Consider the following 27,762-nt stretch of genomic DNA (forward strand, 5'->3'; position numbering starts at 1 on the left):
ACATTTCCCGTATAAATAATGTTTGAGGGGGGCCTTATACATGGACTGTATTTATTTACATTGGCTTCATTCACAGGGATTGAGAACCGTGTGTATTTTATGCTGATGTGGGTTTTTCCCCCGCCCTTTCCATTTTGCAGACAGAAAAGCTAAAGCAAACAGGTTAAGGGCCACAGATATCAACAGTATCCTTGTACTGGCACTATTAGCCAGTATCAGAGCCAATATTAGCAATCAGCTCACTAGACTGACAACATCCGGAGTGTACAAAATCCAATTAAAATTAACAGGCTGTTGCACACTAGAATATGCTTACATAAAGTCCCTTTGATACATTCCATTGTTAACCTTTTGCCAGAATTACACAGTGAAATGCACTGTTGGAGTTAACTAACAGTGGATATGGCTGGAGAAAATTTTATAGGCATCAGCTATGACAACATGAATAGATTAAAATGAAAGTAAAATAGAGGAAAAACAGTATCACTGCTCATCAGCACATTCCCACTGACACGCCTCTCGCTGTCCAGCACAATCATAACACCGCTGGAAACAGAACTGCCACTTAATGCCACAATGACAGGAGAGGTTCACGATTTCCAAAGTAAACGGACACGTTAGGGCTTTATTTACTTTTTAAAATTATTTTTAAGATTTACACCGCCCCATGTTATCATTATCACTTTACAATATGAACACAATAATAATTTTTACAATATTAATGACTCAATGTTAAAGGTGAAAGATTTACTTTTTGAATTTCACTCTGGATAATTAAAGGAAGTCAGTATCACTCACCATCTGACAATCATGCACTAGCACAAGGGTGCAATGTCTGGGTTGCACACCATATCCTACTATACAACTTCCCATTCATTTTGGTTTTGTACTGTGGGTTCAAGCAATACAGAAAACCTTTAATTTTCAAAAATATTGTTTTCATCAGGAAAAAATAGTGAAAAAAATTCTACTGAATGTGGGTCTTTTGAAACTTTTTAAAAATAATATCTAAATGATCAGTTTAAGTCAATCTGTCCCTTTAAATAAAAAAACTAAATTTAGAATTCTGTCCAAAAGACAGATTACATTTCACAAGCTTTCTGTTGTCTCCACATGAAACGTATTTCTGGGAATTCAGTTACATTAAACAAAGCCAAAAAAAAAATGTTAAAGCAATTGTTTTCTAACAACAAACCTTCTATGGAAAGTAGGATTCTATCAGAATCTATTGCAATAACTGAAGACACTGCCAACCTGCTGACAGCCCATAAACCCATGCTTCCAAAAGTAGTAGTTTTCATCTTTCCTTGGAAGGAGTTACAAGAGACAAAAATACAGAGCCAAACAGAGTCATAAAACCATTAGGTTATCTTGGGGGATAAAAGACATCTGTTAAGTTCCAGTAAGTGAGATTCCTTGCAGCATCAGGGCCTGGTCTCAGTTATGATGGAGTAAATATGGAGTAATTCCACTTCATTTGCAATTAGTCTGGATGTACATTGGCATAATTAAGAAGAGAAATTGTCCTACATTATTAAAGCCTTTTGTTTATATTTTTTATTGTGAATGACACCGGGTCAAAATAAAACTGATTTATGCTAGAATACTTTTCAGTCACAAACATGACAACACACTGTTCCAATTTTCCTTTAGCGATTAATATAACAAATTATGTCAAAGTGTTATGACAGGTTTCCTTTAATCCTTTTCCAGCTGCTAAGTAATAACAAACACCATTCCTGTATGTACAACGCAGAATGACAGCATTTAAAAGGGAAAACTACAATGGTTGAAAACCTCAAAATGTGCTATTTTCTGTTTCAAAATATCCTCTGCTGAGAGAAAAAAATCCAACCCAGCACCCCTGCAAAATAAGGGATACAACTACATCAAAATGTTAAAATACCAAGTCTAAATTTTCCAAGACTGACTAGTGATTTTGAGTGTCCAACTTGAGATGTTTGAAAAGGGCCTGGCTTTCAAAAGAGCAGAAACTTAGCATTTTCTGAAAACCAATCTCCTTTCAGAAAGAAAAGGAGTACTTGTGGCACCTTAGAGACTAACCAATTTATTTGAGCGTGAGCTTTCGTGAGCTACAGCTCACTTCATCGGATGCATACAGTGGAAACTGCAGCAGACATTATATACACACACAGATCATGAAACAATACCTCCTCCCACCCCACTGTCCTGCTGGTAATAGCTTATCTAAAGTGATCATCAAGTTGGGCCATTTCCAGCACAAATCCAGGTTTTCTCACCCTCCGCCCCCCCACACACAAACTCACTCTCCTGCTGGTAATAGCCCATCCAAAGTGATAACTCTCTTCACAATGTGTATGATAAACAAGGTGGGCCATTTCCTGCACAAATCCAGGTTCTCTCACCCCCTCCAAAAACCACACACACAAACTCACTCTCCTGCTGATAATAGCTTATCCAAAGTGACCACTCTCCCTACAATGTGCATGGTAATCCAGGTGTCTCAAGTTTCAGGTGTCTCAAGTTGGACACCCTAAATAAGTAGTCACTTTTGAAAATTTAGACCTATCTTCCAGACTCTGTGACCTTCTGCTTCTTCTGATACTATAGTGTGAATGGATCTCACTAGTGTCTCATAATATGGTGATGACTCCTCAGCACAGATAAAAGCATGAAGAGAAGCTATAGTCCATTCCAAGAGCTTATTTTCAAACATCTTTTAAAAACTTTATATTATTTATTATCCTATTGACAGCTTCCCTCAGCAGTCAGGGCCTGACCATGCAAGATCATGCCCTCCTTATTGGGAGTTTTAGGAGCTCAGTGCCAGTGAAGTCAGGAGTTGAGGGCACTGAGCACTCCTCAGGAGGAGCTCAGCACCTTGCAAGATTCAGTCCTTAATTCAGACAGCCTTCAGATAATACTCTAACAGCAGCAGAGGCGCATTAGTCATACAAAGCTACCCACACTATCACACAGTTACTGAGGTCATTTCAGTGCTGGGTCGCCTTCTGTTGAAACAGCAAAAGCATCATGGTCACAATTGTCCGAGAGGCATGTGCTTTTGGGAACAACTTGAGAACCTGGAGCCACAGGCATTTCACACTGACCAACAAAATAGATGACAATGATACATGGCAATTTTCTGTAACCATTGACTGCACTGTGACTAACTCGTGGTTTCAGTTCACATATGATTGGTAAATCTTTTAGACAGTTCCCGTTCATAAAGTTTCAGTCTTTGAGCCTGGTTTTGATGTCACTGACACCTGTTTTACTCTGGCATCACTCCAATTACTTCATTTATATGCATGAATGTATCATTTTTAAAGTACTGAAGAAGTTATAGGCTCAAATTAATAGAGGTATTTAGGTGTTCTACCAACCAGCATTACCCCATTCAATGTTGCAACAACCTAGCTGATTTTGGAGCCCGCATCTCATTTTGAAAAGGAAGTTAGGAACTTCGGAATCAAACTGCCACTGACCGTCAATGCACTGTTACTGTAGCCATGTTGGTCTCAGGTTATTAGAGAGATAGGGTGGATGAGGTAATATCTTTTACGGGACCAACTTCTGTGGGTGAGAGAGAAAAGCTGTCAAGCTTATACAGAGTACTTCTTTGGGTCAGCCAATTGGATTGTGTCTCCTAAGTGCCTAAATTATTTTTGAAGATGATTTTAGGCTCCAAAATTACTTAGGTGTTGCAATGCTGAGCACCACAACACCCAAATATCATTAAAAAAACTGGACCAAAGTCATTATACAGGTTAAAATAGGTGAAAATGGGAAAATTTATCTGTGCCTTACCTGAAAATTTCCTTTCTCCGAGTAATAAGGTTCACAGGTCTATGATATTGGGTCTCTGCTCTATGCAGCCACTGAGGCAGACCAGACCTGTTAATCAGTAGCAGGCGAGGTGTTGCTCCACCTCTGAGAAACCTGCCAATTGAGACACTTCCATGGAGTAGGAAATCTCTAACCACTCTATACAAGTAAGGAAAATTAAACATTAAGACCAAACAGAATAATCGTCTGGCAGAGCAAGGAATTCAAATGAATAACTAACTTTGAGTGCTAATAAATAATCCCATATTTTCCCCAATTAACAGCCCATTCAGAGTGGGTTCATCTGTGGATCTTATTACTCCAAGAAAGGAAATTTTCAGGTAAGGCATAGATACATTTTCCTGTTCTTATTTGTAGTGAGGTGAAATGGTTAGCAAGTAATTAGATACCTTCATGAGCAGTTCAGATAGATCAGGGGCAGCCAACCTGTGGCTCCGGAGCCACATGTGGCTCTTCAGAAGTTAATATGCAGCTCCTTGTATAGGCACCGACTCCGGGGCTGGGGCTACAAGTGCCAACCTTCCAATGTGCCAGGGGGTGCTCACTGCTCAATCCCTGGCTCTGGTACAGGCCCTGCCCCCACTCCATCCCTTCCCGCCCCCTCCCCTGAGCCTGCAGTACCTTTGCTTCTCCACCCCAGAGCCTCCTGCACACCAGGAAACAGCTGATCAGGAGGTGTGGCGAGGAAGGGGGAGGCGCTGATCTGCGGTACTGCCAGTGGGTGGAAGGCACTGGGAGCGGGGAGCTGATGGAGGGCTGCTGACGTATTACTGTGGCTCTTTGGCAATGTATATTGGTAAATTCTGGCTCCTTCGCAGGCTCAAGTTGGCCACCCCTGAGATAGAGGGACTGTGATACAATGAGATGAGGTTAAGATCCCATGAAGAAACACTACACTTCAGGAGGGTGTTGAAGAAAGGTTGCTTTGAAAAACTGCTTGACATCTGGGTAAGATTAAATCCACCTCTTGCTTGCTGCACTAAGGATGCCAGACAATGTAGCAACTTCACCTTTGGGTGCCTGAACTGCCAAACCTAGTCTCAGTCCACTTTGAAGAAATCTGAGAATCTGTTGTACTGCTGCAGATGAAAGGATGAGACTCTTGTCCTGGCACCAATGGGTAAACCTCAACCAAGCCCTGATACACTGAGTTAGTAGAGTTCTTTCTGGAAGCTAAACGAGTAGATATTACATCTTTTGAACCTCCTCTTTGGCATAACAGGCGCCATGCAAGTGCCAGGCACCTAGGCTCAGACTGTATGGATTGTGATGCATGACTGGCCCTTGTAGTAGAAGATCCCTTCTGGATGGAAAGCAGATGGGAGGTCTGTGTGTCACGTTGAGGAAATCAGAGAACCAAGGTCTCCTTGGCCAGAATAAGGCTACCAGAATCACCAGTGCTTCTTCTTGCCTAATCTTCTGCAGTGTTCTGGTAAGAAGATGAAAGGGAGGAAAGGCATGTCTGAGTATCTTTGGCCACCTTTGCAACAGAACACATTAAACTGGGATATGGAGAGAGGCACCTTTCAAATCTATTGACGCCATTAAGTCCCCCTTTATTGATGGTAGAACAAGATGGAGTAAAACCTGTGTTCCTGCTGTAGAGAAGGGACAGGCTCTATTGCTCCTATTCGTAGGAGATCTAGGATGGCTACTTGTAGATCCCATCTTTTCTGAGGATCCTTTGACTCAGGAGATGGGATATACCTGAGTCCTAGGTATCTGAAAAGATCAAAGAGTAATCCCCTCTGCACTTCTGAAGAAGACCACCATCAGTTTCTGCTCCACCCCGGACTGAGCTGATGGCGGGTCTTGTGGATTGCTTTGAAGAGGCTGGGGTTTGAGTGGAAATTTCACCTCCGCTCTCTTGTGGTCCCCTGCATCTGTTCTATTTTTCTCTGATGCAGCTGAGTCACTTCCTGATAGGCTTTCTACACTGGCTAGCATGAAAGGACCGCCCTGGTTTGGAGTAAAGTTCTTCATCTCCCCTATACTGCTTGTTGGGGACTAAAGCATTTCTTGATCTTTTTCCAGTGAATCCACTATCAGTTTTTTCATGGGGTTACTGGATAGCTTGCCCCTTGAGAATCTTGAATGAGCTAAAGGCTGTTTAGCCTTTACTCTAACTTCCAGACCCAGTGCCTCCTGCGTCAGCATGCTACCACACTGTAGCCCACAGGCCTAGCTGAGTCCAGCGAGCATTCAGGGAGGCATCAGATACAAATGCATCAGCTAAGGACTGCTTTTTCAAGAGATGTGCCCAGATTAAAGGCTTTTTTATACTTTAGCAGTACTGTACCAGATTGTCATCCCAGGCCAGCATCGCTCTAGCAAAACAAGTAGATGCAGCTAACGGCAGCTGATGCTGCTTTAAATCTTTTCCTTGTTGCCAATTCAGTTCTCCTATCGGAGAAGTCCTTGTTGCCAATTCAATTCTCCTACCGGTGGAGTCCTTTGGCAATAGGTCTCCCTCTGTGGAAATGGTTGTCTCCTTGAATAGAGAACAGGCTGCATCAACCTTAGCCAGAGAGACCCAATCTGTTGTAGAAGGGAGGGCGGGGTTCGGCCCATTTTATTAGGATCTCTTTACTCTGGATCCCTGTCAGTAGCACCCTGCCACTTGCAGCAGCCACAGTTGGGAAGGGCTGAGCAACTGCTTCTCCATACAAGTAGCTGGGGCTACAAATACAGGCTCCAGCAGCTGGGAGGGAAGTTTCCATGGCCCTTTGATGTGCTTCACCCAAACTCCCAACATAGAGAGAGCGGGGACCACTGCCTGTGATGGGCTCAGAGGATTTTGGTCTGAGGAGCTGTCACTGCTTCATTGGAGTTCTCATGCTTGGGGAGAGAGGCTGTAGGGAAACTCTATCCCCTGCCTGAGCACTTGAGAGGGGCCTGGGTCTCTGCAGAATAGGCACAGATCTCCATGCAGGCACTCACTCAGTCAGTGGGGAGGTGCAGACAACAGTCTCTAACTTTCCCTCTCTAGCCTTCTCCACCTTGCTGCACTCTACATGGATGAGCAGAGAGGGTAGAGTGCCCTGGAGACTATGGGAAAAGAAGGGAATCCCCTCTGCTGATAAAGGTAGATCTTGAGAGCTTGGTGATTTTAAGCTAATTGACTTCTTTATTTACTCTGCAGAAGAGCTGGTTGCCTGCCAGCACCTGTGAAGGTGGAAGAAAACTGGCAAGCTGGGTATCTGAGGTGGAGCCTTCCCTTCCCTGCCACAGACTGACAGCTCTGGTCTAGCTCCAAGGCTGCACAGAGCAGAGACCGAATGTCCTGGATCTGTGGACACCATTATGAATTAAGATAGATTGCTTGCACTGCTACTAGCTCATGCACCAGTCCTCTCATGAAGTCTGGCATCTGACCAGAGACACTAACTAGATTCCTCTCAAAAGCTACATTAGATATCCAGAAATATCAAATGAGATCCATGAAATCATACAGTGTCTTCTGATTAAAATAAAATAAATGTTTTAAATTGAGAGGGAGAAAACAGGCTTCCCTGGAGAAGTGAAAGCCTTGTGTGCTCCAATGACACTGGGAACGACGCTCACAGGACTTTTAACTCATGGTAGGGCCACCCAAGCTGGACAGGTCAAAGGGCAGAAATAGATTAAATGCAGTTAATGCGTCTCCAGACCAACAGTCTATCCTAGTAAAAAAAAAGTTAAGTTATAGAAGCACAACAATGTAACCATTCTGGCAAATGGCTGGCTAGCCTGGGATGGTGGCCCTGTTTGGGCTCTGAGTGACATCTGATGGTGCAGGAAGGATTCAGAGTCAGAGAAAATAAAGTGAATATGAGACTAAAAATACAACTCAGAGTTCGGAGGGATACTGACAACAGGAAAAAGAAAAAGGAATTCTTACCTAGACTGCCTAACATTTTCAATTTTAAGAGCTTGTTTTCAATTGCTTATAAAATTTTACTAATCTTCAACCATTCCCTTGCCAGATGTGACATTTTTGCCCAGTTTCACCAAAAACAATGTAGCTCCTTCTCAGAATGAGGTGAGGGGAAAAACACACAGTTTTACAAGTTAAAAAACCTCTTACAACTGTTTCATTAAGACACCCTAGAGCCACCATATTTTGGAGCTGTGGCAGGAGGGTCACGGTGACAGTCACGTGATGACAAATCTGGACAGATTTTCCCAGAGACAGTAAAAGGCCAAGTTATAAGCCTCTAAAATTACTTTGCACAGCTGCTAGAGCTGCGCAGGTGCTAGGCACAGGAACCGAGAAGAGGGAGATTGTCTTTCCTGCGCTCTCAGTGCTGGCACCCAGGAGAAGAGGAAGCAGCCTGACTGCAACTCAGAGGCATGTGGAGAAGGTAGAAGGCAGGAAGCAGAGACAGGTTCAAAAGGGCAACAAGGCAGTGGCAGGGAGTGGGGGAATGACAGAAAAATTAGAGGGATAGAAACAGACAAGTTAAAAGGGAGAAACAGTGCAGAGACAGGATACAAGGGGGCACATGCTAGGAGCACAGGCAGAGGGGGCAGGTAGGGTGGAAAGGGAAAGAAGGGTCTGTGACCACTAGATCATACTCCCCCCTTCCAGAATTTGGAATAGTCAACTTTTCTGAGTCAACATTAATCTGCTGTCTAGCAAATACCTGTGAAACCCACTGTCAAAGTTTTGCCTCAGCCACCTCTACTGCTGGTCCACACAGAGAACAACAACCTGCTACTGCTATCAGTTACTCCACAGGTCAAGTGGCAGAGGTCTGTGTTGTGGATTTAAAGGCTTCAACCCTGCTGATGACCCAAGACTTGGTATGATTCCACATGACAGAATTTCTATTTTTTTCAGTTTGTTTTTTTCAAAACCTAGGAAAATATACACAGAAACTATGTTAAAAGAACATTGAGGTTGCAAAGCACCAAAAAGTGAGGATATGTCAGAGTTAAGGTTACCTGTGAAACCTTAATTTGAACCCACGCTATTCCCTTGCACATATGCATTATGATAGTCTTTAATTAATGAGCACATACCATTTTTCCCTCAAGACCCTTACCTCTTTCAGTGCACAAAAAGGACGGTGCTCAGATAATCAGTCAGGTGTGCGTAGTGAAGGAAACAGTTGTCCACAGGACCCTGCCTCACTGCAGAAGTTGGAAGGTGTATAGTGAATGAGGCAAGAGGACTGCAGGAAAAGAGGATAGTCTCATGGTTAAGGAAGGTGAATGCTGCCCTGGAGAACTGGATTCTATCCCTGTCTCTGCCACAGAGTTTCTATGTGATGCTGGTGAAGTCCCGTAAACCAAAATTTTTTTAGGTGGCCACTAACTGAACGTTACTTATTTTGTAAGTGCCCAACTTGAGACGTGGGGTCAGATTTGCAAAAGCGCTGAATACTTACAACTGCAACCAAAATCTATGTGAGCTGTGCACTGAACATAAAATGCTATAGAAATGTTAGAGTAAAATCAGTCCCTAGGCATCTCAAGTTCAGCACCCAAAATTAGTAGTCACTTGACAATTTTGGCTTTAATCTGTTTCTCAGTTACTCTTTGGTAAAACAGAGTAATATCACTTCCTATTTCATAGGAGTGTTGTGAAGATAACTTAATTAATGGTTGTGAAAAATTCTAATGTTACAGTAATGGACACTCATAGAAAAGCCCATGAGGAAATTAGTAATTCTGTACTCAGAGCAAGGTTTGGATGCTGTGTAATAAATAAGGCATAGGATCACACACTGAATGGCAAGTATAAATGCAACTGAACAGCTAACCATTCAGTGAACGTATTATCCATCCTGTGCACTGAATTATGCAGAAGGCTTTGGGGGGGAAATGGTTATCATAATGCATATGCACCAGGGGACCAAACTAAGGTTGCACATTTGGCATTTCCTAATTTTTTGTTATTGCATGACTTTGCAACAACATTGTTTTTATTTTTTTAAAATGAATGTAATACATATTTAATGTGAACCTGGGAGGAAAAAATACAAGAGTAAGTTTTGAGGACGAAGGGGGAAAAAAGACAATGTTTTTTGAGCTTTCCAAGAAAATAACTAAAAAGTGAAAATCAAATGTAAGGAATGCATGCTTTTGTATCATCATTAATTTTACAGGTTTTGTGGTTGATCTGGGAGCCTACCAGTAAAGCATGTGGAGAGGGAGGCAGGCAAGAAGATTAGAGTAATCATAAGATGTAAAAAAAAAACCCCCAAAGATGTATCATGCTTTTCCCCCAAAGTAAATATTTGTGATTTTCGCAACACACTCCAAGCAACTGCAGTGCAACCCATGACCTCCAGTTTAGAGCACTTCCACTAATAAATACGGAAGCTATTTAGTAACTTCTTAGAGAAGGTCACAGCTAGGCATGAGAACAATTTTTTAAAAAAAAAAAAAAACTCCACTTCGTTTAGTGTTTTGCCAAACTTTGCAAATTTGTAACTTCTGAATACAATTCAATGCTGATCCTCCTGGAAGTACATCTAAGTATAATAAAATAGTACTGGCATCTGCAGTACTTGACATTTAAAAACCACATTTGGTCAAGCATTAAGACAGCGTGATCCAGCCTTTAAATACCTCAGTTTGGGAACTAAAGCAGCAGTTCCAAGGACTACCACTACTTAAGAAGATTATGCAGAAAACAGAGTGAAGCATATTTCAGTCAAGAACTGAGAGTATATCTGATTGCTAAGGAACAACATTAATGGATACCACAGAGAAGGTTACACAATAATTGGTGAGTGAAAGAAAACGCTATAATTTAAAACTTTTTGCTGTAATATATTCCAATACATTTGTATATGCTTTCTCCTGAAATATATTTGTTTAGCCTTAAATTAGCAACAAGAATCATATGTAAAATTTTATATTTAATTGCTTGTCCTATTAAAAGATCATTTTAATTTCACATCTTTTAAAAAATATATTTTGTACAATCCTACATTTGTTAATATACAAACATTTATAAGTATTAGTTAGATGTGTTTAAGAAAATGCTTTAAAATGATAAAGTGTGTACAAAAAGAAAAGGAGGACCTGTGGCAACTCAGAGACTAACAAATTTATTTGAGCATAAGCTTTCGTGAGCTACAGCTCACTTCATTGGACACATTCAGTGGCATCTGATGAAGTGAGCTGTAGCTCACGAAAGCTTATGCTCAAATAAATTTGTTAGTCTCTAAGGTACCACAAGTACTCCTTTTCTTTTTGCAGATACAGACTAACAGGGCTGCTACTCCAAAAATTGTGAACAGGAAACATTCACGTAGTATGCAAAGCTATTATAATATCAATAGTCATAGGATTGCAACTATAGTACAAAGAGCAAACAAAAAAAAACAGGCTATCATCTCCCCTTCTATTAACAATGGTACTCATAATGGCACTCTAGAATAGCATACATCTATTCAGGTAAGGACTCATAGACCATTGTTTCAGAATAGCAACTGTGTTAGTCTGTATCTGCAAAAAGAACAGGAGTACTTGTAGCACCTTTTCATTTTGTGGCACCTTAGAGACTAACAAATTTATTAGAGCATAAGCTTTCGTGGGCTACAATCCACTTCATCGGATGCATAGAATGGAACATATAGTAAGAAGAAATCGATATACATACAGATAAGTTGGAAGTTGCCATACAAACTGTAAGAGGCTAATTAGTTAAGATGAGCTATTATCAGCAGGAGAAAAAACTTTTGTAGTGATAATCAAGATGGCCCATTTAGACAGTTGACAAGAAGGTGGGAGGATACTTAACTTAAGGAAATAGATTCAATATGTGTAATGACCCAGCCACTCCCAGTCTCTAGTCAAACCCAAGTTAATGGTATCTAGTTTGCAAATTAATTCAAGTTCAGCAGTTTCTCTTTGGAGTCTGTTTTTGTGATCATCTAGTCTTACCTCCTACAGATATACAGGTAAGGACTTTTCCATCTTTATATGTAGTTTTAAGATTTATTTCCTAAAGTGTAGGTTTTTGTTTGTGGTGTTTTTTCCCTTTTCTTCTTTTAAGCAGTGCTTCCCACCACCCCTGCCCCAGATTTTCATTTAGTTTTCTGTGATCAATAGAACATAAATATTAAAAATTAAGGATGGTTGCCATTGTCTGATGCTTTTAATATTAAGTCAAGGAGTTTTATGAAAATAGTTAGATGTATTATTCAACAGACATGAAATTATAAAAAGGAATATTTTTAATTCCTTCTCATCTGTAATTTTTTAAAAAATACCTCTTGCATCCTCAAATATTCGCTTTCAAGGACAATAAAAATGTTAATGCATACAAAGTATTTTACATGGCTTAAAGGAACCAAAATTTTGATATGGCTGATATTTCTAAAAGCCAAATATCTCTCTTTAATCTTCTGATGTTGAGGGTCAGGATCACCATGTACACACTACATGCCCGTGTCAACTTTTCCCCTTACTCCTCCTACTTTCCAATTAATGAAATACCTTGTGGCTGACTGCATAAGGGAGTTTTTTAAAGCTTAATTCATATATTGGAAATAAGTCCAATATTTAGGCTAGATGCTACAAAGAGCTCTACATGCAAACAAAGTGCCACTGACTTCAGTGGGTCTCCCTGCAAGTACAGGAGTTTGCACAGATCCACAAATAAGCATTTATGATTAAAGGGCGAGATTTAATTACTTTAGAGCCTAATATAAAATTCAGAAACAAGAACAAAACTAACTCTCCAGAAAGAAAATGGTAAAAATATATACTGATCTAGAGATCAGTAAAATAAGACAATGTTACACTTTGAGGGGGAAAAGCAAGGATGGATACTGATTGGGAATCTTGGACAGTAAGAACAAATGAACTGGGTGCTGCAGTGAGCGAAAAAAACTTTACCCTTTAGGTGTCCTCCATCCCCAACTACATGAGCTTTGTGCTAGGTTCCAGTGAATTTGGTATTCTACCTTTAAGGAGAAAATGAACTGTATCTACTGCAATTGATTTCTATACCCTCCTGCTTTTCCCTTCAGAGTATAAGAAACCACTCACAAATGCCAATAAAGTATCTGTTATGACCTAAATTAATGTAATAAGTGTGGTCTGTAAAGTCTCCATTATAAAAACCAACCACACTAAATATGCCTACTGTAAAAGGCATGCTTTCTATTGTCAAGTCAATTTTAAAGAGAGTCATCTTTGTAATTCTACGCATTACCCAGACAAACAATAAGACGTCAAGTTTTGTTTTTGTCACATCTATCTTCCTTCCCTGGAGGGAGAGTCAAAGAGAGGGAGACATATATACACACTGGGAATGTGGCTGTTTATACAAATGCTGATTACATGTATAATGGTGGGCCAAATTCCATGCTAATTTACACTGTTAAGTAGTCCCATCAATTTCAGCGAAGGTCCCTGATCTTAAATTAGTGCAGAATTTGGCCCTATCTGACTGCAGCAAGCTCTGATCCATCTACAGTGTAAAGTACTTTACAATGGTGCTGCATCCTATCAACTTCTACTTTACAGTAGTAGTCATAGGGAACAGAGTAAGGAAACATGTAGCAGTATCAATAAGGAAAACTAAGGAGATTGACTAGCTCAGTGTCTTATCCTTCTGTACCTCAAGTCCTTTTCCCTCAGAAGGTATCATCTCCATTACCTATGATCAACACCTGCACATGCCAAGGTATTAAAAAGAAAGTATGGACACTTAACACAAACTATTGTATTAACAATTTTACTTGATTACTTAAAGCCTGGAAGTGCTGAACACACAACTCCAGTTGAAATCCATGGGAGCTGCAGGTGCTCAGCACCTCTGAAAATCACGCAAGCAATCTAATTAAATTTCCTGTATTCTTCCAAGCCATCATCAGTTGTTTGATCTAGCGGGACATAAAAATGACTATATACAGCATCACTAACTTGACTGAATAGCTAAGGTAGCAACATTGGGGGTAGGGGGAGGAAAACAGAACAAAACCTCAGTCCACATTTTGCCTGAGAATTGCACCAGAGTTAAAGTAGGCAAGGAGACATGCCCACACTAGCTTTAATCTAACTAGCGTAGGTAATAATAGCAATGAAGTTGTTGCAGAACAGGCTAGCCACCTCAGTAGAAGGCCACTAGGGACTCTTGGTACATATTTAGGCAGCTGACCCATGCCAGGGTCCATGTCACCACATCTTCACTGCTAGAATTAAAGCTAGCGTGGGTAGGTGTATCCACACTGCAATTACACCTTAATTTGTGGTATAAACATATACTTGGACACACAGATATTTTAAACCTGTCTGGAAATTGGCATTCACTTACAACCCTGACAAAAGTGAATCCCAGGGCTATAGATATTTACTGTTGGGCATAGTGCCTACTTATGTGAGAGGTTAATGGGACTACTCAAAGGAGTAGTCCTTCCAAAACTGAGCTGTAAGGTCTGGCCCGTACTGCCTCTAATTTATATTCACAAATCACCAGCTGCAGGGAAGGGCACTATCCCTGGTGGTAAGCGTTTGCAGAAACCGTGACCAAGCTTGTAAATTCAGTACCTCACCCATACAAGGAATCAAAAACACACACATTTGATAGTGGTTTAGTGACACAGGCCAAGGATCAAATGAGTCACGGAGAATGAACTACCTTCTCACACTTAAGTGGTCCCTCCTGAAAACGATAGCCAGATAACATAGAAAAGTGAAGAATTAAAATCTTCGAATGGTATCTCCAGGTTTGTCAATCAGCAGTATTTTTTTAAAAGAGATTTTGCGTTGAACATGTTTATGTACTTGCTACAGTCTCTCAATAATATTTTCTACCTCTTATGGAAAGAAAAAACTTATTTTGACTTTTCTGGCATCCTGTAATTTGATTGACTGATTATTCCCCATTTTCCCTTTTTATGGCCTTGAAATTTGTGACAGCCAAGTGGAATGACCAGCTAATACAAACACAGAATATTTTAAATGGTTGAAGTAATACATAGTATTATTTTATACATTCTTTCACCCTCCTTGGTATTAAAATACAGATGTTGCCTTGTGGCAAAAGTTGTAATGAGATCAGAAAAAACAATATGAATTTATTCTCTTAGCAAAGGAAATAGCAAGAAATTACTGATCACTAACACATATAGTACTTTTGACTTGTATGAAATATGAAAAAGCACACCTGACAGAGGAAGCTGAGCAAGATCTGATGATCTGAGGCCCACAATTTCAAATAAAATAATTATTTTCTATACTACAGGAGTGCCTAATGGATCCCAATCAACAATTGGGTCTCTAGAATACTGGGTATTGTAAAAACATGTACCAAGACATGGTCCATGCCCCACAGAGCTTGCAATCTAAGTATAAGATGAGAGGCAACAGGGCGATACAATGAAAGATGGAGGGAACACAAGGGCTTAATGAGACTATTAGGAAAAGTGTGATAAGCAGTGGTCACCAGCTGCCTAGCCATTTACAAATGCTTACAAATTGATGAACAAAACCTGCTGCTGACACACAAAATTAATACTAGTCTATTACATTAAAGAATAACATGACCAGGCTAATCTTTATTAACTGAAGGAAAAGTTTTTTTTACACTACATGGTTCACTTACCAGGTGTAAACCAGATTTTTAATATCACTGTCCTTGGACAGCAGTCATCAGGGTGCAAGGTGTTTTATGTGTTTGATTATGAAAATAAGAAACTAGTGTAAACATGAACTGAAAATGGTTATTCCATTATTGAATTCGTCCTTAGGGAAGCAGGACCAAACTATGCACAGTTGAAGAATTTGGAGAGATTTTTATGCTAAGTTATAGTAAATCTTCATTGATCATTACCAGCCCTAGCTAGTGTAATATATGCACAGTATGCACAGGGTATGTCTACACTGCACACCACTGGTGGCGGTGTGTAGGCTACGTGTAACCATATGCTGCAGGCTGCATCCACGCTGCAGTGCAAGCTACACGTGACAGTGAAAGACTCTGGCAGTAGGGAAAGACTCCAGTGGTGGGGAGCCAGCAGGACACTCCACTCCTAGAAACAGCAGTGTAGATGGGGGATGCACTGCGTGGGCCTGTAGAGAGCTGTATATGGGACATACCCTAAGACTTCAAACGTGTCTTTACTCACCTAAGCAGTGCCTCACCATCTACACTGCTACTTATACCCGTACTGGGGGAAGAGGGCTGTGCAGTGCATGTATTCTACATGCCAACATAAGGGAACATCGGCACTGCACACTCCTGAAGAGAAGCATGGCTAAAAATGGTGTATCAGCATGCTGCTGAAATAACTGTACATCTATGAAACTGTAAAACTAATGAGTTATGATAAAACCATAATGAAGCTATGGTGGGATCTTAAATTTTTAGCATATCATGATAAGGAGTTAGAAAATTCAGAGACGAGGAAAGAGCTAGGTTTACTTAATATAATGTTGTTGGAGACTGGGGTTTTAATGAGCCAAGGAGATATTGTAGACCTTCTCTACTTTAAGAAAACAACATATTACTGAATGTTTTTCATCAATAGGTCCTCTCTGATCCTTTACTCTCAAAGGCCATGTCCACACTAGGGGAAAAGGTGCAGTTCTAAACATGATAGCTAACATGTTAACACACATTAAAATCCTACTGTAGACAATGCAGTTGTGCTTTTAACTCAAGTTAGTCAGTCAAGGTAAACCATGCTTTTTCTGTAACTATGTTGGATCTATTTTGTCTCATGTATTTTGTTCCTAAAATCTCATGCTTCAACACTTCAGCTGGTTGCTTGTAGGGGTCAGGAAGAACTCTTCCACTGAAATGTATTCTTTGGGGGTAGGGGGGAAGGAGAGAGAGTCTCCTTTGTCTGAAGCTTCAGAGATGGCCACAACTGGAGATGAGACACTGGTCAGGGTACGCCAGTGCTCTGAGGTGGTACAGAGAATTTTCTCTCACACAGGTACTTGGCAGCCTGGTCTTTGCTCACATACGCAGGGTCTAACTGATAGCCATAGATCAGATTGACAGTGATATGGGTGGGGGAGGGTTCACCTTCTTCTACAGGTGTGGGGCATGGGGTCACTTGCCAGAGAACATCTGGGTATATTCCACTTCATCAATTCCCTGCCATTCCAGGGGCTTCTGGCACTGGTGAACCTCAGTCCTTCCTATTTTCTGCCTGTGGCACATAATAGTTTAATCTCCTATGGTCTGTAACACTTTGGTCTAATTTCACTTGCTGAGTTCAGTGTGCGGATGTGGGGTGCTGTTGGTGGCCTGTAATATACAGGAGGTCAGACCAAATGATCTGGTGGTCCTTTCTGGCCTTAAACCATTTTCAATACCAAATGAGGCAGGTCAGGGAGAACACACTGCTAAATATTCAGAATAGTTCGTTTTTCTCCTGTAGGCAGGTCCATAAAGAACTGTCTAGTGTGTATGCGTACCATGGCTCTCTGCTAAAGGGAATCAGAACCACTCAGCTGCTAAAGGCCTTAGACTGGCAGGCGACTAAAGGGTAGTCTCATTTAGCTGAAGCGGTCAGGGCCTGGATTTTCAGGACAGGATGATCTGAGCTCTATCCCCAGGCACTCAAGCACCCAAGGTCGGCTGAGGTCTGCACATACTCCAGGGCACCTCCTATGTTCCATACTATGATACAAAATGGATTTTAAAATTAGCTATACCTCAAAATATGGATTCCAGCATAATTTGTAACTGCTGTATAATGTTTATGGCTTTTTTTAAAAAAAAGTCTACTTCCTTTGTATCTAAGTTCTCATGACATCAAAGCACTCAAATTTAACATTCGGCATGGTCTTGCCACCCTGGGTAGACATGTTTTCCCATGCAGAGAGGATTCCACCACCACCAACTATTGCCAACAATTCCTTCACCCATGAATCGTATAGCCTATTCACTGATCAAGCAGCTGCACTAGTTTCCAAAAATAGCCTGTTAACGTCTTCTGTAGCTATAGAGCAGCCATTTGCAGCAGGATGAGAAAAGGAATGCTTAAAAATCAGGGAAGAGTGCAGAAAAAAAAATTTAGTTTTTCATCTCACAGATAGAAGTCAAAGGTTATGTTACTTGCCTGACTGTTTGCACAAATCTTGTTTAGTACTCAGTAAAAAGGAGGTTATGAACTATATGTTTAGACTTCTGAATTTGACAGACAAGTTGTATGTGTCTCAATGGTTTTGGTATCCCTGTTTGGTGGGGATAAGGCGTTTAAATATAGAAGGAATACAAACATTTTAATCATGTAGCTGCATAAAACTTTCCTTTCACATTTTTGGCAAGACTATAAAATGAACTGGCAGCCCAAAAAGAAGTGGGTATTTATATGCTTGACCAAATCAAACTTTTGTGAACTCAGCCTGTCAATTTTGCACAACCAACTAATGTATGTGCATGATATACAAACTACATCATGTTATGTGGAATATGCATTTAAAGCAAGCATGTAATCTTTACATGAGAAATTAGAACACACCATTTTAATATGTATATGAGCAAATGCCAGGACAGAAATTGCATGATAGCTGTAATATATGAAATATGGTGCTTATTAACAATAGCATAGATTCAGACAAAGGCCAGAATCTTGGCATATTTTAGCCCTAAACATTTAGAGCATGTCAGACGGCAGATGGAGTTTCTGTGTTTCACACAGGTTGAGTATCTACAACAGCAAACCAGTCAGATAACCACAAACTCTTGATAAGGGGTGAAGTAATTTCCTCTTTTACCATTTTGTTCCATTTTATACGCTTTCCACTTATGTGTAACAGAGACAGAGTAGATCATGCTAGATTATGTCATACAGTATCAAGGTATAATCTTATTAGATAAATTTAAAAGTGTATTAATTAAGGTTTAAGAAATTATATCAGAAAATTAAACCCATCTAAAAGCATTCTCTTAATAGACGCTTTCAGTTTGAGAATGTCTCATTGCCTAGGCAACCTGACCACAAAGTATTATACAGTTCAGGAGATGCTGTCTATTTTAAATAGAAATAAATATTTATCATATTAATCTAACAGACGTATATCTAGCAAACTGTTTGTTTTGTACTAAATAAACTGATACATTTAAATGGTACGTTGAGAAGTCAATATGAAGTTAAATCTTTTAAAGCCTAAAAGATCATAAGGCCTGATTATCTGTGTGGCAGTTGCACAGTTTCACATATGAACTGATCCTACTTGGATCTATGTTTAAAGATCCATAGTTCCATGTTGATACCAAAACCACCACCCAGACTAATGTAGAACAAGGATAAAAGTTTGTCTTTGTAACAAGACTGTAATGAGACCTTGAATTAATTGAACTCATTTATTTATCTCTTGAAAATTGTAACATCCCATGTTGAGCTCAATTTTCAGCGTTGTGAATGCTATCATCTGATCATCTTTATTTTGCTTTTCATAATTTCTCATTTGTTTTCAAAGCTATTTTGGTTAATAAAACTCAAATTCATAATAGTTGTATAGTCTGTACTTTATGTAAGGAACACAAATCCAAAGAACCAAGAAAAAGCTAGTAAAGGTAACTGGTTAATTAAATTTGCTAACCAATGTGTGTATTATAATCTTTCTCACACAACAAATTTACTAGCAAGGAAAGACACTATTTTCCTACCTTCAGTTGGCTTTATATCACCCTCACCTCCAACATAACTGGCAAAGACAGATCCCTCAACCACACACAAAATCAAATGGCAGACAGCATAAGTTTCCCAATGAACCACTATCTTGGATAAGAAAAAAACCACACATATAGGTGTCAATTCTAAGCTTAGTACGGGCTGTTTCTACCTAAATATAAGATAAAAATTAAAACCCCAATCAATACTGGAACTAAGATATTCCTGTTGTGGCGGTGTGAGGGACAGCTATTGAAGGACTGCGCATCCCCTGCATGTGGTGGGTCTGGGCTCTGTGCCACCTTCACATGAGCCACCACAGAGCAGTAGTGTATGCAACGGAAACTGGGAGGACATGGCCAATGGCTTTGTGGTTCCAGGGGTTCAGTTGCCACAAACTTCCCCATAGAGAGGAGGGGAGCAGCAGCAGCTGCACAGGGGCATATCTATTTTTTGTCAGAACATAGGAGGGTAGAAAATGATGAATTACTTGAGAGAAAATGAGGAGTTATTTAGTGGAGCAGCTATGGTGCTGAGGCCATTACATTAGGACCTTTTATATTGGATCACTACATAAGATATTGCTTTTTAATTTTATTTTTGAAGAGTGGTGGTGGCATGCATCAAGTCACAGAAACTTGCTACACACGTTAGCCAGCCTAAAAATGATATATTTGAAGCACCGTCCAGACAGCTGTGAATGCAGATGCACATTTATAAACAATAAAGATGTACAGTACAGAATTCTAGCATCATCTTCAGAGGATACCCAAACCAAATGTTCAATATATGATCACAGTGATTAGTGAAAAGCAAGACACAGCCTTGGCAACAAGAACTACACAGGCTGTTTTAAGAACTTCTGGTCAAGGACAACAGTTTCCAATACCAATGAGCAAAAAAGGATAAAGTCTGTTTAGGCAGTATAGCTCTCACATGAGGATAGAAACAGGGTACCAACTAAGTGGATTTTCTAATGCACTATTAAAAAAGGATAATTAATATAGCAGTTTTAGTGTTAAGTGTTCTACATTTGTGATAGAGCTTTTAAAATCTGACATTAGCTGAAGAGTTTTTTGTTTGTTTTTTTTTTAAAAGAAGGAGAGGGATGAGCTGCTAGTGCTATATGCTGGGGCTAGGAAACTTACAGGACTCCAGCCCAGCTCGTCCCTCCCCTCCCCGAAAATGTAGTGAGCTCTTACCTCATGTTGTGTCCACACAGAAGGATATGGGACTCTGGGGCTATATACACAACACCCCCTCACAACAGCTGCTCCAATAACTCCCTGGCTTTCCAATGTAGCACGGGCCTGGCTCTTAGAATGTTCATAGTTAGTTATTCTGAGGCACTACCAAAATTTTCCTGAGGAACGTAAGCCAAAGCAGGGAAATGACTGTTTATCAACTTATAATTCAGTTAAACCTGAATGGAATTTCACACGATGTGCAAAACAGAAGTCTCTAGCCCTGGGCCTTTGTCTCTGCCAAATTTTAAAGGCCTGCTACAAACAATGGAAGTGTTAGAGCTTCTCAATAAAAGATCTCCACAATCTTTTATAATGTTAAATATTAGGCAAATTAAATACAGGGGTTACTGTCAGCTCCCCCTATAATACCCTTTAAGGAGATATGTAACCATTGACACACAACTAAACTGTATGTTTTTCATTTTATGTACAGATTACCCAAGAAAGGAAAAGTCCCTGTCCCTTGGGATGCAAAACTCCCTTAGAACACTGACACCTCAGTAAATAACCACTGCAACTTATCAAATCAGAAGAAAACAGGTAAGGATATGCCACTGGTTTCAGCTGACTTACAGATTCTGTCCTGTGTGTGATTTCAATCACTCACTAGATATAGCCAGCTTGTATAGGCTAGATAATATATTTATGAACTATATAACTGTTAAAAGGAAACTGAACTAAGCACAAATTGAAAGTGTAATCTTTCTCTAAGGAATCCTCTGTCTTGGACTTAAGCGAGAGACAAAATACAAAGCTCTTCTATACCCACCTCTTTGTGCCAACACCATTGAGACAACCCTCCAGAGTGTGCGGCATCTGCGCAAGGACCATCACCTGAATTTGCCCAAACTCTTTACTAGATACAGAACCACTAGCCATTAGCAAAATTCTTGCGCATATAGCTCATTTTCTATGTAGCACCCAAATATTTCCAAGGCACTTGACAAACATGACAGCTCCCTGCTTAGAAGAGTTTACAGTCTAAACAGAAAAAATACAGTACAAACAAGGGTTTAGGGAAGAGGACAGTACCCAAGGACTACAGTTTTCAAACACAGATGCCTTAATACCTAAATAAAAGTGGTCTGATTTTCAGAGATATTGAGCATATGCAACTCCCATCAATTTAAAATGAGCCTACAAATAAGGCAATGTTTAGGTGCTTAAATAGGGATTTAGGTATCTAGCTTTAGCCATTTCAGTTGGGGAAATTGTAGCAATTATTTTTTCATCTTCCTATATTTGATAATTCCTTCCCAAGCTCTAGGTGAATTAACCTTATGACCCTTTAATGATCCTCCCCATCTATTAACATTGTGACTATAGTCTAACAGCCCTACACCTTTCTCTCTCTCTCACACACACACACCCCTCTTTTCCCAACTAAAATTGACAGCTAGAGTTTAAAGTTGTTTACAGTTGGATGTGTGTCTACTAGGAAAAGATTTAACTGTGGGCCTCTGAACCTATTACTGGGAGAATCTGGGACCCGTGATATACCATATGCCATCCTATTCCAAGTTAAAGGTGACTGACTTAAAACCTGACAATCTCTCTGTAAACCGGATGTTTCAAATACAGTATGCAAAAGGTGACCCAACTGTGCAGTCCTATTTCTAAGAAAATTTCCCATGTTGTGTATTTAAAATGACCATGAGCTTGTGTCTGAGTTCCAGCCTCCCACGCACAGGAATCCCATGGATCTGCTATTCTTAACTTTTGGTTCACTTGTGACCATTGCAAAACAAACTTATGGCAACAAGCAAAAGCTTTACTTTCAAAGGGACACCAGAGAGCTTTGTTTTCTCAGTTGTTCTTAAAGTTTTAGTTTGCCAAATACAGCAGCAATATACAGTATTGGTTACTCAGTTCCCAACAAGGACAATAGACCCACATAAACCTTCTGTCAAAGGAGAGCAGGCAGCAGATGTGATTTCCTGGAGCCCATGAAGAAATGATCTATGTTTTAATTTGGGGAGCCTTAGAAGACACTTCTAGCTTACACCTTATGCTAGTGTACAAACGTATCTTTATAATCAAGCCACTAACAACTAAGATAGAGCAAGCTGTGCTAGTTGCACTTAAGGCTTTCCTTCAACAGAACGTAAGGAATGCTGGCATTATGCCTCTTGTTTACAAGTGCAATATACAGAATATAAAATTTGCTGAAGCAACATTTCTCTCCCTCACACATTCTAATAACATACAGGATATCTATAGTATACCAGCCTTAGAATTCAGAACTCCAGACCTTTGTAACTGCATATATCTGCACTCATTAAACCACATATACTATGCTCCAAATCCTGTTCCCAGTACCTAGCCCAAGGAACTGGAGTTGGTATCTCCATGGGGCCATGACAGGAAGAAAGCCTACTCCCCAAGTAATATAGTATCAACTGAGTGACTGTCCAGCTGCTACTCCAGCCTCAGGACTGGAGCAGCCCCTACGGCCCTCGTGAGCAATGGATCTGGGCAGGAATATATTCACCAATCTTGCCCCCACTAGCATCAATCTTGTCTCCACTACATAACAAAAAACGGGGACCTACTCTAAACACCTGAAATCATGCCTTACATATTACTCCTGCAGAACAGAACTTCATAGATTCTGCTGTGCCTGGAACCATCCATGCTTAGAGGGTGCAACTTTGTAGTACACTGAAGGGGAAAAAAGTGAAATATTTCAGTGTTTTAAAAATATAATAATTCTGTTAAAGTGAAAATGCAACATGCACTTGAGGTGCTGGGAAATCAGTGGTGCTGAAAATTCAAAAAAAAAAAAAAACCTTCTGTTCCACCTTTTCTTCTAACATAAGTAATGTTGTAGGTAGGCTTTTCTTCCAGTAGACACCCAAAATTTAGATCACTAAGTGAATGATCACCCTGGTATTTTAACTAGACCATCCCACAATTTTCCCCACTTTTTTTTGCAATAAGCCTGTCTCACAGAAAGGCATCAAGGACTTAGAGAATCTATTGTTTTCTTATTTAAAACAATTCTATTCCCTCATAGAGCTAAAAGAGTGAACCAACACCAGTGATTAGACATTTATACTAAGCACATTTATTGGAAATGATATTTACTTCAGTTCCTGAAAAGCATCCTGATGATACAGCAAAGGACATCAATGTTAATTTTATAATAATGGAAACAACTTCAACATGAAAACATCCAATTTATCTTGCTGGTAAAACTGTTTTCCCTCTGCTTTCAGGAACACAGACTAAAATATTCTAAGATGTCCAACTCAAGTGTAAACACTTCAGGAAACAACTGTACTTACAACTCAACAGTAACTACTCATGTCATTCCACTGGCTTATGGATTCATTTTCATAGGAGGAATCCTGCTAAACGGTGTAGCAGCATGGATTTTCCTACATGTTCCTAGCAAGAAAAGCTTTGTCGTTTATCTCAAGAACATTGTTGCTGCTGACCTTCTTATGAGCCTGACTTTCCCCTTCAAAATTCTTAGTGATGCGGAAATTGGGCCTTGGCAGCTCAACGTTATTGTCTGCCGATATTCTGCTGTTATTTTTTACCTAAATATGTATGTTGGAATAACATTTTTTGGCCTCATAGGGTTTGACAGATACTACAAAATTGTAAAGCCTATGCTTACCTCCTTTGTTCACACAGTTAATTACAGCAAGATTGTCTCTGTAGTCGTATGGGCATTGCTCATGTTTTTATCACTGCCAAATATTATTTTAACTAACCAAAGTGCTACAGAGAAGAATTCCAAAAAGTGTGTAAATCTTAAAAGTGAGCTTGGACTACAATGGCATAAGGCTTCAAGCTATATTTGCCTAGGAATTTTCTGGACTGTGTTTCTTCTGTTAATCATTTTTTACAGTGCAATATCAAGAAAAATATATAGTTCCTACAGAAAGTTCAGGAGAAATTCAACAGTAACTAGGGAAAAAATCAATCGCAATATATTCAGCATCATGTTTGTATTTATCATTTGTTTTGTGCCATATCATCTTTGCAGACTTCCATACACATTAAGTCAAACTGGGTCTCAGTTCTCCTGTCAGTCAAGCAAAAATCTGTTCTATGCAAAAGAATTTACTCTGTTACTGTCCGCTGCAAATGTGTGCCTTGACCCCATTATTTATTTCTTTCTCTGCAAGCCCTTTAGAGAAAAGTTATACCAACAACTGCATCTCAAGCTGACAACTTCGGGTGAAATAGAAAACTCTAGATCCAGAAGGTCAAACACTACATGAAAGCGTAATTATTTCATAAATTCACATATCCCTTATAAGATACAGTATGGAAAATTATTCCAGATTGCAAAGCAGTTAAAGGAATTGGACAAACGAAGAGCATGTGCAACAATAAACACAAGGTGTCAATTTAAAAAGCATTTCAGCTGTTCGTTTTCCATATTTAAAAGCATTACCACACACTGTACTATGCACTACTTCCAGATTACATCAAACTATAACTTCTTATAATGGAATATATTAGATGTCTGAGGCCTAGGACAGGCAGGAGAATGACTGCATTAGAAAGCTGGATATCCAGGCCAGGGTTCTATGTGAGTGGCAAGGATTAACCAGCAGAACTATGCAACAGCTGCAACCCACTGGCCTCCATAAGCCAACCTGGAGCACATAAGAAGTGAAAGCTAGCAACAAGGGCTTGGGAGTGACTGAATAGCAAAGCTGCGCAAAAAATTTTGGACAAATAGCTTATTCAACAAAAAAATGCAGTTTCAGTTGGCTTCCAACTAGTCGTGAATTTGACATAAATAGTTTCGGGCATTCACAAAGCCAGAGGAAGGAGGAGGAGAAAGATGAGGAGGTAGAGACGCTTCTGCTGCTGGTGACGCTATCACCCACTCGTAACCTTTAGCCCAGTGGCTAGGGCACTCATCTTGAATGTGGTAGATCCAGGTTCAAATTCTCACTATGGAACAGACTTTTTGATTCAAGAATTTCAACCCAAACTGATTTTTTTCCCCTATTTTTTGCAACTGATGTTGAATTTAAAAAAAATCCGTTATTTGCCCAGCTCAGGGATGGAGGAGATCTTCTACCTCAGCAGCAGACTGTTTTGGAGTGGCTGGTAGAGACCAAGTCAGAGTACTCAGCCCCTGAAGGGAAGAGAGAGAGCCCTATATTAATCTCCAGCAAAATGAAGAGCTGAGATGACTGATTCTGGAGACAGTTCCACCCAACCAACTGTAAGGACAGTTGAAGGATGATAGGAAAGAATAAAGGTGTAACATAGCTCAGATCCTCAAGGCTCTGCATAGAGCTTGGGGAATCCTAGAATGATTTGGCGACGGGAGGTAATTTTATAGTTCATGAAAATCTATTTGAAACCTTTATCTTATTTAAGAGCAACAAAACTATAGGAATCTGTAAGAGTGATTCTCACAACCTACAGACAGTAACAGAAAATTATATCCTGTCTGTTTTTAGAAACCACCCTACTGAATTCTACAGCACAGATATGATATATTATTTTAAGCAACAGAGGATGGTTCTACAAACCTGTAGAAAAGTATTTTTCTACTAAATTCTACAGGACTTCATAATGAAGAAAGTATATTTTAATGGGCCTTTTTATAAGTCTCCCAGTCTACTGATTAACACACAAATCATTATTGAAATTCTGCTGAAACAGTTTAGTCCCACGTTTAATATGCTATTCTGCTTTGGAGTTAGATGTGAGGCCAATATTCTTGCATTTTGGACCACTAAGTACTGGGAAAATTTGAGAGGTCCCAATCTTATCCCTGTTTCTCCAGGCTGAAATAATGCCTAGTGTATCATTTGCATACTCTCCAACGACTAGTTTCAAACAGCTCTATTCTCTCAGAGCACACTCCTTTTTGGTAACATGCCCATGCACATTATTATATACAGTAGCTTGTCAAATCATTGGCTTACTCATACTATGCATAGCTGTACATTTTACAAGACAAATGGAAATGCATGCCAGCATATCAGAGAGTGGATTAAGTCCTTAGAAGAGACTGTCAATTTGCTCTAATACCAGGTATACACAGCAACTGCTGCTTATGTACAGAAAGACGGAAATGAAATTTAAGGGAAAATGGTGACCCGCACAGATGATTTAGTAGATGAAAAACTAAACACCCATTCAGATCAGCAGAGACTGAGTCATTACTATATCTATGGGATGAACAAACACTGTCTAGCATGCAGTTTAGTCTGCACCAAAAAACCTGCAAAGCAAAGAGGCTGTGACTTCACTAACAGTGAATTTTTAGGAGGCAAGGAGAGTCTACTGAAACTAGCTGTTTGAACCTAAAACTCAGAGCTATTAGTTTCTCTTTACAACAGGACATTTGTGTACTTGGAAAGAATGATTTGGTATTTTGCTTTGTTTCATTGTTTTTCTTTGTACAAAGAACTGAAAACTACCCGTATTTCATTTATTTTTGTGTGTACATATGTTTTATTGTGCATCTCGCATGTTTTATTGTGTTTATACTAAAAAAATAAAACCTCTCTTTTTCAATGCAGCTAGATTTGTTTGTTTGGATTTTATAATTTTACATGGGGAGTGGGCCAGTGAACGTAATGTTTATAAAAGATTCCAGATGACTCCTCTGCAAATGCAAGCTCTCCGTTTTACTCTCTATGACTGGAAACAACACGAATTTTTCCAACAGGGATCCTGCCAATTTGCCTTACCACTGTTCTGAAAGAACAGTCTCTCAGGATGAAAAGGTAGTTCATAACTAATATGCATTTTTAACTAAAAATAAGGCATCCTGGTGACAAGGCTATGGGCTGTATTGATAATCAGTACATAAATGCATTCACTGAATCCCTAATCTGTTTGTTGAGGCCATGTCTACCATGAACTGATTTGAGAGCACCAACCCACAGTGATGGCTTTTTGTCACTCTTGACCTATGCCAGATTTGCCCTAAGAGACTAGGAAGTAAACACCACATTTCTGGAAAACCATCTAGAGTCCCATTGATATTACTGTTTGAATTGGAAGTGGTCCCACACCGAAATCCCAGACCTTCACATCCCCACATTTTACAGAGGTTTAGATTTTCATCTGAATGTCACATATCTAGTGAGTCCATATCTAGTCTGAACTTTCTT

At 39.8% G+C, this 27,762-nt stretch overlaps 2 protein-coding genes across 10 annotated transcripts in view; one reads left to right on the forward strand and one right to left on the reverse strand.

Moving 5' to 3' along the window:
• The window catches only part of MED12L (mediator complex subunit 12L), a 334,051-nt gene that overhangs the window by 182,547 nt on the left and 123,742 nt on the right, over positions 1-27,762 (reverse strand). The window lies entirely within an intron of this gene.
• P2RY14 (purinergic receptor P2Y14) lies at positions 10,311-27,117 on the forward strand. Of its 2 annotated transcripts, none has more exons than XM_048863453.2 (3): positions 10,311-10,549; positions 21,090-21,196; positions 23,875-27,117. In XM_048863453.2, the coding sequence occupies exon 3, from the start codon at positions 23,899-23,901 to the stop codon at positions 24,889-24,891; it is 993 nt and encodes a 330-aa protein (XP_048719410.2). In that variant the 5' UTR covers positions 10,311-10,549; positions 21,090-21,196; positions 23,875-23,898; the 3' UTR covers positions 24,892-27,117. The 2 variants fall into 2 exon arrangements, with proteins under 2 accessions (XP_048719410.2, XP_074988284.1); XM_075132183.1 differs by lacking the exon at positions 10,311-10,549 and adding an exon at positions 11,521-11,729.

Source organism: Caretta caretta, chromosome 9 (assembly GCF_965140235.1).
Source record: "Caretta caretta isolate rCarCar2 chromosome 9, rCarCar1.hap1, whole genome shotgun sequence".
Lineage (NCBI taxonomy): Eukaryota > Metazoa > Chordata > Testudines > Cheloniidae > Caretta > Caretta caretta.

Excerpts from the sequence above, each read along its gene's own strand:
- P2RY14 (XM_048863453.2), top strand. The coding sequence starts at position 23,899 with ATGTCCAACTCAAGTGTAAACACTTCAGGAAACAACTGTACTTACAAC.